General features: G+C 40.5%; 1 protein-coding gene across 3 annotated transcripts in view; it reads right to left on the bottom strand.

The window, feature by feature from the left end:
• The window catches only part of FOCAD (focadhesin), a 112,730-nt gene extending 94,875 nt beyond the window's left edge, over nucleotides 1–17,855 (bottom strand). For 2 of the 3 annotated variants that reach the window (XM_054397472.1, XM_054397474.1), the window contains exons 1-6: nucleotides 17,799–17,855; nucleotides 13,571–13,645; nucleotides 12,487–12,641; nucleotides 11,353–11,457; nucleotides 2,145–2,246; nucleotides 48–252 (exon numbers count right to left, since the gene is read on the bottom strand). In XM_054397472.1, the coding sequence (XP_054253447.1) occupies nucleotides 48–252; nucleotides 2,145–2,246; nucleotides 11,353–11,457; nucleotides 12,487–12,641; nucleotides 13,571–13,645; nucleotides 17,799–17,855 (699 nt within the window). The remainder of the gene's footprint in view (nucleotides 1–47; nucleotides 253–2,144; nucleotides 2,247–11,352; nucleotides 11,458–12,486; nucleotides 12,642–13,570; nucleotides 13,646–17,798) is intronic. The other variant, XM_054397473.1, reaches the window with a different exon arrangement.
• Between the last annotated feature and the right edge of the window lie 1,381 nt (nucleotides 17,856–19,236).

Raw genomic sequence — 19,236 nt, 5'->3', positions numbered from 1 at the left:
TGCTTTAATAGCGTTTAGTTCTCAAAGGTGCAGTCAGTCAAACGTACCTGAAGGTGTGGAATCAAATCACACAGAAGTTGAAGAATCTGGCATTCCAGTTCAGATGGTGCTTCTTTGCGCTCCAGACCACAAGGCTGAAGTAAGATCTTAAGTAAACCCATTCGGAGCTCAGCATATTCCCGTAACTGAGATGGTTCACAATACAGGTATCTTAGGAATGGAGTTATTGTGCCAACATATGAACTCTGTGCCCTGCAGTTCAAGAAATAAGCTTGCCAAGACTGCTTTCTATTGAAAACTGAACAAATGACAAGGAAAACCCAAGCAACATGACATTATCTGCAATAATTTACAAGATGGAATTGACAGAAAGGTGTTAGGAAAGGCACTACTCAATCTCATCAAAAAGCTTTGACTCATTAGCACATAGTTCTGTCATGAGACCTTATACAGCAAGCACACAATGAAGTGCAGTGGTGAAAAGACTCAATATTTAAGCATGGGTATTATTCAATATGTACTTATAGAGTATGACACTATTACTTCTTTTTTTCTCATCAACTCAAGAAAGTGACTTTCCTTCCTGAATGTCATGAGAGCCTACTATACCTTTCTCAAGTAGTACTTAGAGAAGATATTAAGGTTTCAAAACATAAAACCTAATTTCAGTTTTAAAAGAGCCACCCATTCGTTGCCAGTTTTTGCCTAGTGGTCTTAAACAAATAGGTGAAACAGGTGCTTTAGGTGCTTTAACCAGGATAGCTTCCCACTACAAAAATCTATCACAGAACAACTCTTTTTGCTTGGCCACATTAGGAATAGCAGCTGTTCCTGACATTACTAAAACCATCAAATAAAGTTAAACACACAGAGAGTCAAAATTAAAATAGGTTTTAAACAAAATTTATCCCTGGCACAGAGCTTCACAAAGAACTCCGTAACAGATTTACATCAACATATGCGGTCCTTATTGACATCATGCTTAAGGACACGGTTTAGCAGTGCACTTGTCATGTTAGGTTAATGGCTCGACTTAAAGTTCTTAAGGGTCTTTTCCAACCCAAATGTTTCTATGATTCTAAATTCTCAGTCTGTAACTTTATTCCACAGAAACCTATCCTGAAAAGCAGCACAGGAAGACTAAGATGTTTTCCTTTTAATTCAAAACAAGCCATCAGTAAGAAATCCACAGCTCATTCCACCATTTAGACATCTGACAGGACTCTTCACAAGTCCCAGGTGGAAGAAGCAGCCTGCAAACAGTATTTTAAAAATGCTCTGATCAGTTAAGTTGAACAAAACACACTTGCTTGAAATTCTTACAGTTGGTAACATCATCTAGACCCACTAGAAATTTAAAAGATTAATAAATGTATTTGTTTGCTCAGAGCTACAGCGTACACAAGCCAATTTCACTGTACTATGACTCTGTTGAATTTGTATGAGCCTTCCAGAAACCAGGAGAATTTTTTTTTTTTTGCTTGAAAAGCATACATATAGGTATAAAATGACTGAAAACATTTGCCTTTAAGGTTGTTACAGTATTTGGTATTTTACACTGAAGCTTTATTGGATTAATTGGAGGTACATATGAAGAAATTCTAAATTTTTGGTAGCTTGGATATTTCTTCATTGTTAAAGATACTTTGTAATAAGGTTACAACACTGATTTTTCCCCCTACTTTTTTCTCTTAAATCAAGAAGCATGCATAATTTCTAAAAATTCCATCTTTACTATGAGATATAATAATCTGTACTTTCCCTTTATACCTCTATCATTTTGTATAGGTGGGTTATATCTGCACATTTGTCACATTTTTTGACAAATCAAGTAATTAAAATAATTCATGTTTTGTTGGGTTTTTTTTTAATCCCAAGGCACTTTGAACTTTTACATATCCACAAAAACTGCTATCAACATAAGAGGTAAGAGAAAAATATTTAATTTAATGTTGATGTGTTCTTCTAGAATTTTATGTAAATTCTATTTTTAACCTTTAAGTTAGGTAATTAAACTTTACAATTACCTTTTTTCAAAAGACGGAATTCTCATTGCTTGTTGCAGTTGCCTTGAGGAAAATAAGTTACACTGATAGGACTAAGTTAAGCTACATTTGCTGGGGTTTAATTACTCATTCACTTACCTTTCTGGACACTGATGGAAAATTCTTCTTATCTGCTGCAGTATAACTGGCCAGGATTCAGGTCTGTTTTCAAGGACACTGATTAATGGATGAGGAGCGATCCTGAAATACAAAGATATCATATTTGGATCTATAATGCAGAAATCAAATGTGCAAAATAACTACCTTGAAAATAAAAGCAGCTTTGCCAAGACCACTGGCTGTCAAAAGAACACATAGTAAAGGAGCATCAGGAAACAAGATCAGAACCAAATTTGTACTCGGAAAAAAATGTTGGTCTGATTTTTCTTTTAATAAAAGCCTGAGGATGATTGGGTAGCCTGACAAGAGCCACTGGTAACAGCACTAGGGTATAGCAGTGGGCTCCAAATAATACAGAAAACATTTGAACCATGTGTCATGCATCAGTCTAGTCTTTCAAGCACAGGTACAGTCTTCAGCACCTGAGACCAATTGAGACATCCTGTGGTACATCTCAAGAGAAATTGCCTCCATTTCAGACATTTACCATGATTTTAAAATGAAATAATGAGGAAGAATTTTTTTTTCTTTTAAAAAAAGATAGGAGGAAAAAAAAAAAAGGATTACAGCACATACACCCACAACACACACAAATATCCCTCTAACATAACGTTAAGGCTCGTTGCAAGTGTTTACAGGCCAAATCACGTTTATAGATGTGAACAGTGTCACTCCAAGGATATCATACACAGAATACTGCAGTGAAAAAAGAAAAGTTAGTTTCGTTGATGTTATTTTTACTACAATGACTGATACAGTCAAGTAAACCCTTTAGAAAGGATTTATAATCCTAGAATCAACCAGGTTGGAAGAGACCTCCAAGATCATCCAGTCCAACCTATCACCCAGCCCTATCCAATCAACTAGACCATGACACTAAGTGCCCCATTCAGTCTCCTCTTGAACATCTCCAAGGACAGTGACTCCACCACCTCCCTAGGCAGCCAATTTCAAAGGGCAATCACTCTCTCTATGAAGAGCTTCCTCCTAACATCCAGCCTATACCTCCCGTGGCAAAACTTGAGACTGTGTCTCCTCGTTCTGTTCCTGGTTGCCTGGGAGAAAAGACTGACGCCTGCCAGGCTACAACCTCCCCTTCAGGTAGTTGTAGACAGCAATGAGGTCACCCCTGAGCCTCCTCTTCTCCAGGCTAAACAACCCCAGCTCCTTCAGCCTCTCCTCATAGGGTTTGTGTGCCAGGCCCCCCACCAGCTTCATCGCCCTTCTCTGGACACGTTTCACTACCTCAACATCTCTCTTGAATTGAGGAGCCCAGAACTGGACACAGTACTCAAGGTGTGGCCTGACCAGTGCTGAGTACAGGGGAAGAATAACCTCCCTTGTCCTGCTGGCTACACTTATTCCTGATACAGACCAGGATGCCACCATTGGCTCTCCTGACTGCCTGGGCACACTGCTGGCTCATGTTCAGCCTACTGTCAACCAGTACCCCCAGGTCCCTTTCTGCCTGGCTGCTTTCCAGCCACTCTGTCCCCAGCCTGTAGTGCTGTTTAGGGTTTTGGTGGCCGAAGTGTAGAACCCTGCACTTAGCCTTGTTAAATCTCATCCCACTGGCCTCTGCCCACCCATCCAGCCTGTCAAGGTCCCTGTGCAGGGCCCTCCTACCCTCCAACAGATCAACTCCTGCTCCCAGCTTGGTGTCATCTGCAAATTTACTGCTGATGCACTCAATCCCCTCATCCAGATCACCAATAAAGATATTGAACAGGATGGGGCCCAGCACTGATCCCTGGGGGACACCACTAGTGACTGGCTGCCAACTGGATGTGGCACCATTCACCACCATGCTCTGGGCATGGCTCTCTGGCCAGTTCTTGACCCATTTCAGAGTGAATCTGTCCAAGCCACAAGCTGCCAGCTTTGCCAGGAGCTGATTGTGGCAGACAGTGACAAAGGCTTTTCTGAAGTCCAGGTAGACTACATCCACAGCCTTCCCCACATTCACCAGGCAGGTAACCTGATCATAAAAGGAGATCAGGTTGGTCAGGCAGGACCTGCCCCTCCTGAATCCATGCTGGCTGGGCCTGATCCCTTGGCCATCCTGTAGGTGCTGTGTGATTTCACTCAAGATGACCTGTTCCATAACCTTGCCTGGCACTGAGGTCAGGCTGACAGGTCTGTAATTTCAGATTCTTCCTTCTGGCCTTTCTTGTGGATAGGCATCACACTGGCCAGCTTCCAGTCATCAGGGACCTCTCCAGTGAGCCAGGACTGCTGATAAATGACGTAGAGTGGCTTGGCCAGCTCATCTGCCAGCTCTCTCAGCACCCTAGGATGGATCCCATCTGGTCCCATGGACTCGTGAGGATCCAAGTGGCTCAGCAGGTCCCTCACTGTTTCCTCCTGGATTACAGGGGAACAACACTGGTCCCTGGCTCCATCTGCCAGTTCCGGAGGCCAGTTGTCCTGAAGACAACCTGTCCCACTCTTGAAGACTGAGGAAAAGAAGGTGTTAAGTACCTCTGCCTTTTCCTCATCTTTTGTTACTATATTCCCATCCACATCCAATAAAGAGTGGAGGTTGTCCTTGCCTCTTCTTTAGCCACTAATATATTTATAGAAATATTTTTTTCTCCTTCACAGCAGTAGCCAGTCAAAGTTCTAAATGGGCTTTTGCCTCTCTAATTTTTTCCTACAAGACCTAGCAACGTCCTTTAACTCTTCCTGGATACCTCCCCTTTTTTCCAAAGGTGATACACCCTCTTTTTTCCCTTAATTCCCTTAGAAGCTCCTTGCCCATCCAGTCTGGCTGTCTCCCTCATCAGCTCCTCTTCCAACACATAAGCACAGTCTGTTCCTGCACCTTCAGGAGTTCTTTCTTGAAGTAGGTCCAGCCTTCCTGGACCCCTTTGTTTTTAAGGGCTGTTTTCCAAGGAACTTTCTGAGTTAGTTCCTTAAATAAGCTGAAGTCTGCCCTTTGGAAGTCCAGGGTGGAGGTTTGGTGATGCCCCTCCTGGTCTCACCATATATTGAAAACTCAAATTATTTCATGGTCACTGGACCCCAGGCAATTGTATTTCGTTTGTTTGTTTTTCTTGTTTTAAAAACCTGGGAAGAGGAGAAAGCCCAAGATCTGAAGCATTCTCTTTATTACAGAAGGTAACATTCACTAAGACACATATTCAGCAACACTGTGCTTTGACACAGGTTTTGTCTTGAGCAGCACCAAATAAAACCAGCTCCAGGTGAAGTGATTATATCCATTACATAGCAAATCTGAATCGCATTATGTGATTGTTTGTTAAGGCTTCCCTTGAGTGAGTTAAAGACATAACGCTTATCTGCTCTGAAGAGGAATGTTTAGACTTATGCTACACTATGAAACACATCATCTAGCAGACATACCCTTAAACTGAAAGGGGTGCTTCTTATTTTTAAATTGTCCATGTTAATGTTGTTTTAATTCTGGGCAACTGACTAGTTTTGAGAATAATTAGAGTAATAAAAGTTGCCACTAGCTGAAAAACCTGCCAAGTTATGAAGGTTAGTTACAGAATATTTCACTTGTGTAATGCTTCTTGTTTTCCTAGCAATGAGGTCAGAATAGAGCTAACCACCAACGAAACTGCAAATATCTACTTAAATTGACAACAACAATCAACAAATATGACAATATGACCTATTGAATTCTGCAGCTGTGTGGCTTAGGTACTGCACATAACTTCATGCTACAAAACAACAAGAATTCTGAGATACCTGAAGGAAAACCAAGTTTTGGTCAACTGTTCCTCTTCAAAAGATTCAAACCACATTGTATCAATTAGGTGGTATTATGTAGGAAAATTTTCTCTGACAGACAGCACTTCTTTCCATGGAATGATATTCTTAAAGCAAAAAAAAATGTGTTAACATGCCTTTGAGCACCAAGAAGTTTTTCTTTTTTATTAAGCCTTAATTGAAGTGCTCAGGACATCAGCCTAGAAGCAATTGGTCTCAGTCAAGAAAGAATATAACTTGTCAGCAAAGAAGGTTAGACCATATTCATGTAATTTCTATTCAGACATGGTATCTGCCTTTATGAAAGCAGCAGTTCACAGGAATGCAGTAGAGTCAGATAAAGAAAACTGTTAGTAAGTCAGCTCCATGTACACAAGAATTGAAGCCTGTACAATACCACAAGTATGACCACAGATCTATCCTCAAAAGCTATGTGGCTGGTCATCAGCTTTCTTCCTCAGGGCTCAATTCTAGGGTCAGAATAGAGTTCAATGTACAGCCTGGATGCAAGACCTGCATGCACCATTAACAAGTTTGTTGATGATACCAAGCTGGGAAGTGCTATTAACTCTCTCAAGGCACAACAGACCTTGCAGAGGCATCTAGATAGATTGGAACACTGGGCTATAATTAATGGACATCAGAAAGCTGCTTTTGATCAAGTGGGTGGTCAACCACTGGAGTAGGCTTCCTAGAGAGCTGATCACTGCCCCATGCCCATCAGCATTTAAGAGGCATTTGGGTGATGCCCTTAACAACATGCTTTAACTTTTGGCCAGCTCTGAACTGCACAGACAATTGGACTAAACAATGCCTAATTTCTACAGCAAATAGCATGCACTCCAGTATAATGACCATCTTGATTAAACCTGCTCTGGTTTATGACTTCTCTCATTTAATGGAGGCCCCAAAACTGGACACAGTACTCCACATACCCTCATGTAAGTACCATGGAAAAAGGGTAATGATTTCCCTCAGTCTACGGCTATACTCCTATTTTGGTGTTTGTCTTTCAGAACAGTTATTAAAAAGATGGAGAAGCTAAATTATTCTCATGGCTGTCTCATGAAGGCCTCTCAGTGCAAACACAAGCTAACACAGATTAGATTAAGGGATAGTGTCATTGCAGCCTAAGTAACTTCATTGACAACAGAAATTTCATCAGAGCAAAAAATGTCAAGCTGGTATTCAAGAATCACAGGCTTGTATCTGAAATTGGCAAACTCAGACTAAAACAAAGATAATGTATTTTCACTGAAGAAGCATCAGTCAGTGGAACAAGTTACCAACTCAGAAGATAGTGGTTTTGTTGTTTGGTTGTTTTGGGTTTTTAAATACTAATTTCTCCATCTGCCTCTCAAACAATTTTCCTTCCAGTAAATCTATTTCCGATCAGGCAAATACATAATTTGAACATACAGGGACTTCCAGAAAGCTGACTGATGTAATGGACTATTAGAAACATTATCAGAAAGCAGATAATAAATAAGATCAAAAGGTATACATTACAGTTCTGGCCCTCATATTTGGGGCTAGAAGCCTGGCACTTCCAACATTTGTTTCTCTAAAACTTGTTAACTTACATACACAGTCTGCATATGTCAACCTTCCTTGATTCTGTAATCATTGTAGTAAAAGTTGCAGAATCTTTTCCAATCTATGTGCAAAGAAATGTTAAGTTTTTTGCCACACAGCAACTTTCCAAGATGACCAAATACAAAGGGCATAATACTTGTTGCCTATCACTTGAATTCATCAAGATGATAGACAGGATCATTTATCAGGCAGCAAGCTACAAATACTGTTCACACACCATGCCGGGACCTTGAAAGTGCCCTGTATAGGCAAACAGAGATACAGCAGATGCTTATTTCAATATCTTTGTTATATTTTAAGAATTAATTACATTTCCCAGTGATAAGAATATGTCTCCAGTCATCTAAGTGGTGTTATGATACTGAAGGCAGTAGAACCTTCATATGGTCAACATTTGACAGATCAAGCCTAAAATTAAAAATGCTTTCTACCTAGAAGAAAACACAAGCCTTTCATCATAGATTTTGTGTGTTCTGAAACTAACGTAACTGCACTGAGCTGGATAATGAAAGGAATCAGCTAAGCTCCACAATGGACACTGACTAGTAATGAAAAGCCAAAATGTGTAGCCTGAAAAAGCTCCATTCACTAGTGCTACTAAGAGGTAAGACAAAGGAGGTGTGTGGATGTAATTCATTGTCAATACTAACTTAAGAATTGCTAGCACAGCACTGCAAACTGTACATATTTAAATGACACCACAGTGCTACTACCCTGTATTACTGCTAGCATGTTCAAGATAAAGCAAAACGCACAACCAGACACAGCAGCTACCCATCTGCAAATATCTAAGTGTCCAGGAAAACAAACATCAATACTTATGTGAGGGGCAACAATAAAACAAACATTATTTTTAACTCTTAGGTCATCTTAACCTTTTTGTTACATCTCTGAACACAGGAGAGCTCCAATGTGATTCAGAACACAACTGCAGTAACAGATAACTTTTCCTCTACGAGCAAAAAAACCTCATCTGCAGTCAACAGTTTTCTGCAACCCTGGCCCTTTCAGAAAGATAGAATAGCACTTTATCAAATATACATTTTTAAAGCATTTCTCTACCCACCCTAAGAAGAATATAAAATACTAGCTCATTTTTAAGAAGTTACTAGCTTTCAGCAAAAATTTATAGCCAAAGTTCCGTACATGCATGTCACGGTCCACCTGCACTGAGAATGTTGACATACCCCTCAGAAACTCTTCTTCCCTGCCTTTCTAATCAGTTCACCTTCAGCTAGGTTACTGGACAACTTCGTTAATATGCAGAGGAAAGAGTCAACTTTATGCCAGACAAAAGATAAATCCACTTGGAATGCTCAGTTCTAGTCCACAGCGAGACCAACTTGCAGATTATTTCTGTCTCTGCCACAGAGGCAGAATTTAACTGGTCCTACTTCCCACCTTCTGCAGGAACAGAGGTAATCCCCTCTCTATTTGTCAAGCGGAGAATCACAGCATCAAAACTACAGAGGCTTCCCCAGATGAAATCAGAAAACGTATGTGGTGAATTGACTTTGGCTGGCCATCAGGTGCCCAGCAAACTGCTCTCCCATTTTCCCTCCTCAGCAGGAAGGAGAGAAAATAAGATTAAAAATTCATGGGTCAAGATACAGGCAGTTCAATAAAGAAAACTGAAGGCCAAATGTGAAAGTAAAGGAAAACAAAAATATTTATTTGTAATTTCCCACCAGCAAGCAAAGTCCAGCCACTTTCCGGGAAGCCGCTTCAGAAAACAAATGCCCAATAACGAATGTTCCCTCTTAGCTTTTATTGCTCAGCACAACATCACATGATATGAAACATCCCTTTGGTCAGTTTGTGCCTTGGCTATACCCCTTATTAGGTCTTGTTCACTCCCACCTTACTGACCTTTGAGGGGGTTGGAGTGGGCTGAAGAGACAGCACTGCTCTTTAGTAGCCAGAACAGCAGGGTGTTATCAGTACTCTTCTAGCGGCAAATATAAAGCACTGCACTATGAAGGCTGCTAAAGGGAAAGCTAACTCCATTCCAGACAACCCAATACAATGTACTCAGACAAAACCCCCAAAACTGCAGAACTTGATTTTTTCCCATTTCGTTTCCAGAACTGTTCATGGTATTACATCTACCACCACAAGAAGCAGCATTGTAAAAATAATTCTTTTGCTCAAAATTAGCATCGCTGTAAAGCAGATTTATTTACTACCCCGTAGTACCAATTTCAAAATGTCCCAAGACAGATGACAATAGCAAACTACCTGAGAAACACTGGTGCTTTTAGATTCTTTGCTGATTATTTCCACATGGAACACTATATGAACACATAGGAGGTTACTTTTGGTGAGTTATTGCATGCATTTTTTTCTTTCAGAAGCCACGTTTTAATGGCAATTCATAGGAAGCAACTATGCAAATTGTTACATAACAAGTCACCGAATAAAGGTAGACCTTTCTGTACACTAGATACCAAAAGCCAGATCTCAGAAATCACAGGGCCTTTACCTACTAGATACTCAAAACTAAGTCAAACAATCTGACATGTCTCTTAATTAAATTTAACTGGAAGTAGAAAGAAATACATTTAAAAAAAAATCTACTGGGTAAGTATAAATCTGCTGCTTACTTTCTGTTCTCTTGGAATCATTCTGAATGATAAAATTTCACCTTCCTTGTATGTTACCAGCAATTTTTCTTTGTTGGAGTCTGGAAGCACTATTTTGTTTCACTCTACTGTGGAAAGGCTATTTCTTCATTCCAGCCATATCCTACTACCCTCTTTTTCAAATGGAGCTAGGATTAAGTTGCTTTAATTTAGCATCTTCTACCAGTAGACTTTAAATAAGTTTATTTGCTACTGACGTTTCCAAAAGAATTCCATCTCACTACCCTCCATTACATGTCTTTTCAATTAAAATTTCTACAAGAATGTAGACTTTGTAAAAAGAACTGGTATGGCTAGGAAAAGGCACACAAGATTACAGGAACGGAAGCTCATCTGGCACAGTCTGTTTTGCTTTTCTTCACTATTTCTGTTTATTTAAGTGATGACATGATTCCTGTCTTCCGAACAGTGCATTTTATATCATTAAAGCACTATAGCTACAGCCTGCTAAAAATTGCCTCTTAATTGCATAAAAAGGAATTTGAAAAATGTTCATGAAATGTAGCAAGCTAGGACGGAAAAGACAAAACAGTGGCTATAATGTTAGGACTGACGCATGGTTTCTGAAGAGATGAAGTCACTAAGATGTTCCCTGCTACTGCATCACAAGAAGCTTTATAGAAGTAGCATTTTTAAGTCATTTATTTTCACATGGCAATCACTAACATTAAAAGCATTCAGGAACCTTACTTTGGCAACATGAATAAAGCAAGAAAAACAAATGAGAGGGAAGGGTCCGCCATCCTAAAACATAAGACTTCTCGTAATTACTATTAGCAATAATCCAGCTACTGCATTTGAACAAGTCCCAGTACTTATTTGCTCTTTCACACACACTCCCTTCACGTTGCTATTGACTCTCTTGAGCTTATGGTGGCAATCTTATTCCTATGCTACAAAACATTCAGCTTTCAACCAAAAAAAAAACCAAAACAAAACCAAAAAACACAAAACCGTAGAATTATTTAGGTTGGAAGGCATTTCCTCGGATCATCTAATCAAACCTATGTACTCAAGCAGACTAAGCTAGTGAAGTCTGCCCAGTACCCCATGCAGCCAAAACCTCTGTAGATGATGTGTCAGTGCTCAATTACTTGCATAGTGAAACAAAAAAGACAGACAGAAAGCTTGTATCAACACTTAATCTATGTCTTCTGGAAATCACATAAAAAGTTATGACGTTATCTAAATAAAACTAATGTGAAGCTAACCTGATTCCATACAGATTCCAAACAGCTTCATCTTCGTCTTTTCCCAGTTGAACAGCTTGAATTTGTAGTAATTTCCAAATAGTTTTTATTAAACCATGGACATTCCTGTTGACAAAAAGAAATATATTACTGTCATGTACACAGCTGCACTAGCTGATTCTTTCATGAGAAGAGGAACCCAAGAACAAAACTGACACTCAAGAAGCTTTGGGTCCTCCTTGAGGACATCCTCTTATTTGCTTACACAACTTTGGGCAAGTCATGCATCCACCTATCTTTGTTTTCTTAATGATCAAAACAGCAGAGATTATAATTAATTCAACACTTATAACCATTGATGGTTTTCTTCTATCACATCTTACATTTGCTGTTCGCAGATTAACTGAAACTGGAAAATTAGCAATTCTCCAAAGGCAAGGACATAGGCAAACTTCTGGTGTGGATCAAGAGTAGCCCTGCAGTAAAAAACTTGAGATACTGGTGGATGAGAAACTGGACATGAGCCAGCAGTGTGCACCTGCAGCCCAGAGGGTAAAATGTATCCTGAACTGCATGAAAAGAAGCGTGGCCAGCAGATTGAGAGGTGATTCTGCCACTCTACTCTGCTCTGATGAGACCTCACCTGGAGTACCATGCTCAGCTCTGGAGTACTCAACAAAACAGGTCTAGGGGAGCACCACAAAAATGATCAGAAGGCTGTAGCACCTTTCCTACAAAAATGGGCTGAACAGAGTTTGGGTTGTGCAGCCTGAACAAGAGAAGGCTATAATAGAGACCTTATAGCAGCATTTCAGTATCTGAAGGGGACCTACAAGAAAGCTGGGGAGGGGCTGTTTAGAAGGACAAATTGCAATGTGACAAGAGGCAATGGTTTTAAAACAAAGCAAGGCAGATTTAGGTTGGCCATCAGGAGAAAGTTTTTTACAAGGAGGTTAGTGAAACACTGGTACAGGTTGCCTAGAGGTGGAGGCCCCATTAAAGGAGACATTCAAGGTCAAGCTTGATGGGGCTCTGATCAACCTGATCTGCTTGGGCACGTGTCATTAACAGCACTTTCTCTGTATTTCCAGGGAAAAAGCAATGTCTGACAACCATCTGACAATAACCACAAAATCAGCCAACCAAAACCACTACCTTGCAGAGGGAATTAGGTTGAGAGCCCCGTTAAGAACATAGTTGAGCTCAGCATGTTTCTCTGCAACAAGTGCCACCAGTCCCTCAGAACAGGCTGTTCGCAAGGCAACATTCTCACTGCAGCAGTTCTCCCAGAGCAAGTTCAGAGCAGGGGTCTGCAGGCAAAAGCATGAGACACAAGCAGTGAGAAGGCTGACACTGATTTCTCCTCATTCATCTCAAATACACCTTTAAATAAAAACTTCCCCTCTCCTGAAGGCTTAGAGAGCACAAGAAAGGAAAATGGAGTACAAATTCTACACTTAAGAAACACCTTTCAGAAGACAGCTCCCATTTTCCTTCCCACTACTACCTATACCCTCAGTAGATACGGAAGTCTCTGGGAAAAGGGTCAAGAAAATAAATTTCTCAGATGTAGCAGGTAGGCTATCATCAATGCCACTTTCCTTAAAAATACAAAGATGTAATTTGAGACAGCTCAGGAGCTTCTATTTCAAGCTACACAGGGGCAGTGCAGACAGCTAGAGGCAGGCATACAAAGAGCTATCCAGAGGTAAGTCATCTGTACTCATGATAAAGTACTTCCTTCTCTCCATTTGCTATTAAGCATAAAGATCTGGCAGTACCCATCAGAACTACTGCTTGTTTTCATGCTTAAACAAATAAATGCTCTGCTTAGCTAATACAAAATATATCACCAATAGAGGATTGTGAAATGCCACATTTTAAGTATTTACAGTAATATAAAAGGCCTTCTTATTCAAGTGACAATGTCTCACCATATGAAACTTCACTTGCAGTAGCGTAAATAAATTCGAATAAAACTCTCTTACTCTGATCACAGCTAGATGTTGGTACTCTGCAGAATTAAGACTTCATTAATTAAGACTTCTGCAGGAAGTAAAACTGCCCTTCTGATCCCACAGATTTACCATTTCTAGCTGTGCAGTCAGAGACATGTGGCTAACTACCTTAATTAACTTCCAGGATTTATTAAAATTATGCAATGGAGAATGGGAAGCCATAGAAAAACACAAGCATCTATGGATGGGAGAAGAGACAGAAGTGAAAAAATGCCACAGACCTTGTCAGATGCCTGTCTGATCTTCTCTGAAGTAACATTTTCTTTCAGTACTGCAGCAATCAGATGACTCACTGCCTAAAAAAGATTAAAAACAAAGAAACAAACCCAATAAACCACATGCACATCAAGTGTTATTTTTCAGTTCTCCATCAGAAAGAATTTACATGTCTGCTGCATACAATTATTTTATCATGACCTGAAATACCAAACTTACTTCTATGGAAACCAAAATGTTTTAAAGCAAAAAATTCCATAATGCTGGCATACTACTTTTTACTGTTATCCTGAGGCAGAACATAGACAAACTTCCATAGGGCTTCATGTAGGTCCAAGGATCTAATTGTACAGAACCTCTTACAGGATTACAATCAGCCACATATTCAGGAATTACAGGTATTTCAATGCATCAACTGTAACAGACCTTCACAGCTCCACTGCTGTGCAGACCTCTGCATACTTCACAGCACTGGTGATTATTAAATCCTGTGCTACAGAGGACAGCAGAAATACGAGAGGAAGTGGAATATAGCAAATTTAAGCAACATGCCCAAATTTTTGCACCACAATTTTTCCTAAACACCGATGACAAATATCAGTCATACCGTAAGCACTTTATGTTATTCCCTGGCATACCTCCAGCCAGAAATGTTTCATTTACTTTTAATAAGGCATCTGAAGTTGACAGTATTTCTTATAAAGCTATTCTGTGACAGAGATCATGAACAAGATCTAAAGTTTCAAGATCTTCCTAAAAATGCTTCATTTCTAAAGAACGAGGGCTTCAGTTCTAAATAACAGATGTTTATTGGAGCTTTAATATCTCATTTTACTTTAACAGAAAAAAATGTCTGATTTATGCTGTGGGACTGAAATGACCTCAAAAGGGTTAAGTATATCTGAATCCAGGATTCTGTTTTCTGACTCCTTTCTAATATGTTAGAACTCTGTCTCATTTCATAAGCATCGATACTGCTACACAGAAAGCAGTTTCTGTGAGAGACAGAATGATCTTTTTTCATAATAAGGACACAAAAATGTTTCAGAACCGCAGCTGCATCTACTCTATAGTAAGGGCAGATGCCTACACTTTTAGAAAAAGTGAACCAAGGAGGCAGCAAGGAAAAAATAACTTTTGTTTGTTAGTGTGTAAGAACAAGGAAGAAATTATTTTAAATGTTTTCAGGTTCTTTCTTCTTTCAGGATTTATTTACACTTAGTTTAGATACTAGTTACTAGCCTGACATGACAAAGAATAGTGCTCTGAGATAGCAGTTCACATTTCCAGGAAAGAAGACATTTTAAACCGTCCTAGACTACAGGGATTACGCCTTCTGAGGTTCGGATATGTACTCCAACATATTTTATTAAAAAAAAAAAAAACAACCCAGTTCGTTATTTGGGAATCTTACTTTCATGAAAACAAGAAAAAAATGGGACAAAGGCAGACACTTAACTTAGTTTCTCTGCAGTTATCCCATTGTGAGAGCTGCAACATGCTCCCCAGATAGATTAGGTGTTTTTCAGGGCACTTACCAAGTGGGTTGGGTGGGTTTTTTTGGTTTTTTTTTTTTTGTTGTTGTTGCTGGTTTTTTTTAATCCTGAACTCCAGAAATTAATTCACACCCACATTCCTAAAACACTTGCACTACAATGGAAAATGGGCTTATGAATAGCTTCTGCAGTTAGCTATCCAGAAAACACAAAATGTAGATTAGATCAGTGCGCTCTGAGATCTTGATTCACCAGTAAAACTTTTTGACATACAAAACTATGCTTAAAGTTCCTCACTTAGCTGATCCTTTTCTGTGTCCATTATATGCTCTGCAGAGTAAATGCCTTGGTTGGGTCCAGAAAAATAAGACATCTGTCAAAAAGTTGAATCCTGGATTGAAGATAGCTCCAAGATTACAACATACTTTTGAGGGGTCACAGAACTTAAGTGGGAATTAGCAAAACAACCAGAGCATTGCACAATATCATCCAAAGCACACCAGTAGCCCTAAATGATGGGCAGTTCTAGTGATGAACCACGACATGGCTTTCTGTGACAGACCGACTGCAGCAGTGGACAAGAGACAACCGATGGATGTGATCTAGATGGACTTCTGCAAGGCCTTTGACACAGTTTCCCACATCATCCTACTTGTCAGGATGGAGAGATATGGGTTTGATGGGTGGACTGTTCAGTGGATAAGGAATTGGCCATACGGTCACATCCAGAGGATGGTGCTCAATGGCTTGAAGTCCAGATGGAGACCAGTGACAAGGGGTCCATATTGGGACCTGTACAGTTGAATATTTGTTTAATCTTTTTATCAATGATATAGTGGTATTGAGTGAAGCATCAACAAGTCTGCAGATAACACCAAGCTGAGCGGTGCCGTTGATACACCAGAAGGACAGGATGTCATTCAGAGAGACTGGGACAAGCTGGAGAGGTGGGCCCAGGTGAAGCTCAAGAGGTTCAACAAGACTAAATGCAGCGTCCTGCGCCTAAGCCAGAACAATCCTCACTATCAATACAGGCTGGGAGATGAGGTGATAGAAAGCAGCCCTGTGGAAAAGGACCTGGTGGTGCTCAGGAATGAGAAGCTGGCCATGAGCAGCCAGTGTGCACTTGCAGCCCAGAAGGCCAATAACATCCCAGGCTGCATCAAAAAAAGTGTTGCCAGCAGATCCGGAGAGGTGATTCTGCAACTTGACTCTGCTCTGGTGAGACCTTCCCCGGAGTACTGCATACAGCTCTGTAGCCCTCAATATAGGAAGGGCATGGACCTGATGGAATGGGCCCAGAGAAAGGCCAAGAAAATGATCAGGGGTTTGTAACACCTCTGCTACCAGGACAGGCTGAGGGTGCTGGGGTTGTTCAGCCTGGAGAAGAGAAGGCTCCAGGGAGACCTAATGACAACCTTCCAGTACCTGAAGGGGGCCTACCACGAGGATGGAGAGAAACTGTTTGCAAAGTCCTATAGTGATAAGATGAGGGGTAATGGTTTCAAACTAAAGAAGACTAGATTTAGATTGGATGTTAGGAAAAAGTTCCTTACCATGAGGGTAGTGGAACACTAGAATGGGTTGCCCAGGGAGGTAGTTGGGGCCCCATTCCTGGAGATATTCAAAGGCACAGCCTGGTTGAGCCTTGGGCAACCTTATATAGTTGAGGATGTCCCTGCTCACTGCAGGGAAGTTGGACTAGATGACCTTTGGAGGTCCCTTCCAAACCAGGTGATTCTGTGATTACAGCAAAACATTTTTCTGCAGTGAAGGAAAAGGAACTATTCAAAGATGTCAAGTCCTGCGAACTTATCTGCAGGACAAGACACCTGGCTAGACCTTAGATGAACTGTAGCTTTCAGGGACATGACTTTGTCTCCAAAAGGCCAAGTTGATCACAAGGGGACTTCTGTGTCACTCTTTCGAACTTAATTACTGTAAATCAATGTAGACTGAGCTCAACTGAACAGGTAACAGAGAAACCAGGCTGCAATGACTGCTTAAGATGATTAACTTCCTCAAAACAAATGGATAAACTTAATCTTGAATTTAAAACAGGAAGAGGGAGAAAATAAGAAAGCCAGGAACAATCTTAAAGAACAGATACATTTTTAATACTAAAATGAGAGATGGCCCAAGCAAGGAAGATGTACTTTTTAAATGGAGCCTATCCTAACTATGATAAACACTTTATGCACATGACAACATTTCAGGAGAACATGATCAAGAAGCCAGTGCATCAACATGAACTTAAAGGGGTTGTGCCTCCTGATCACAGTGAAGCTGTAGACAGTTATTTTTTGATGGCAGATAAAACTGAAGCAGTTCATCAGTTCTCATCACATAGGAAGGCTAAACACAGGAGAATGAACACAGATCAGTCCTGAAGACAGTTCTATAAAGTATTGTTAAGTATTTCAACCTCACACATGGCACCTGGTAACTCCTGGCTTCTCTTGCAGACCTGGAGTCACTAAAAAAAAAAATTTGGCCTCACTTATATCTTCTAGTCCTAGAAAGTTTCTGATTGTCCTGCAGAGTATTTATAGTGAAAAGCAATTATGTCCAACATCTGGATTACACAAAGAGGACAATCAGCATTTCTTTCTAACTTCTCGAATGCTATGGTTTTCTGCCTTTGGAGCATTAAGAAACCAGTCTTCAGGCAGCAGGCCCTGGAACAAGGGTTTCCACAGCCAATTCAATTTGTTCAACACTTCTTAAAAAAAATTACCTGTGACTGAATAAGCGCATTAGGAAATTCAAGCCGCTTCTTGATGTCATCCAACATTCTGGTTCTGTCATATGATGCTTATCCTGCAATAGATTTAAATATTATATATATATATATATGCGCTATTTGCCAGAAAAAATATATATAAGATTTATGTTGTATTTCGCAGCAGATGTGAGCACTGAAGCATTTTCTTCCCCCTCCTAAATGTACCATATTTCTTGCTTTATACAGCATGCATGTATTCTTAAAGCACTTATTCTTGAGAGCATTTAAAGTATATCTAATTTTCCAAACATGATTTAAAATGCAAATTTCTCCACAAATTCTTCTATTATTTCATGGGAAACTAGAAGTAAAACAAATACAACACCCACCTGCAAGGGTGGAATCTGTAACTGTAGTTATGAGTTGGAACAGCTGAAAAAACAAGCAAACAAACAACCCCACTTCCTCTATAACACTGGAATACACAAGCACTCACAAGCACACAGGAATCTAAATTGGAAATAAATTACGGTTTACTGCAAACATGCCTCCAGTCACTTGGGACAGCTCACTTACAAGCAATTAAAAACCTAGCACATTCTGAAAACCTAAGTGTCATCCTTTGCAATAAGCACAGAGAAGATAAATACATACACAGCACGCAGATTTTAAGACATGCATTCAGATCTTACAACTTATTCTTAAATAGTGAAAAATTTAACCCCGGAAACATGCAAACCATATGTGCCACAACAAATACATCACCTTTCAAAGCCACATCTCATGGAGCCCTACCAAAGCATCCTACGAGTAAAGGCAGAAACTGCTCTCCGAAGGTTCAGGGTCTGTACTCTGCTACTGACCTTCCTCAATCCACTCTTCCTGGGCTCTAGTCATTTATGACCAAAGGCAACAGAATGAAATAAAATCTCACCATAGAAAGGGGGAGCAGATGGGAAGGAAACGAATCAAAAATAAAGCTGCCACCCTGTACAGTGCTGCAAAGCTTAGATGGCAACGCTACAGCAAAACATTGTGGAAAACGCAGGAATCCACTGCATGCAACTATTTACCGCTTTTCCTATATTTAATGCCTTTTGTTCATTGTTAAGGACTCGTTTCAAAGCGTGAGAACATCTCCCTTGCCTGTCACGTGTGCAGCACGTGGTATCTCCCCCAGATAATCAGGTTTAAATTAAAAAAGTAAAGTCCTCGCAACTGAGTAACGACAGCACCTAGTGACACCGCGCTAGTGCCCCCACGGCGGTGACATCCCCCGCACGGCGCGGCGCGGCCGAGCCCAGCAGTGTCCGATCCCAGCAGCTCTCTGAGGAAACAGGCGGCCCCCCCACCCCCCTGCCAAGGCTCGGTTCCAGGTGCCCGTCGCGGCTTCTCCCTGCGCCCTTTGCGCTCCGCCTCAGCGCTACCAGCTTCCCCGGCGCCAGACCCG

The sequence above is a fragment of the Indicator indicator genome, chromosome Z (genome assembly GCF_027791375.1).
Source record: "Indicator indicator isolate 239-I01 chromosome Z, UM_Iind_1.1, whole genome shotgun sequence".
Classification (NCBI taxonomy): Eukaryota; Metazoa; Chordata; class Aves; order Piciformes; family Indicatoridae; genus Indicator; species Indicator indicator.
This window is presented reverse-complemented; position numbering and strand designations above follow the sequence as displayed.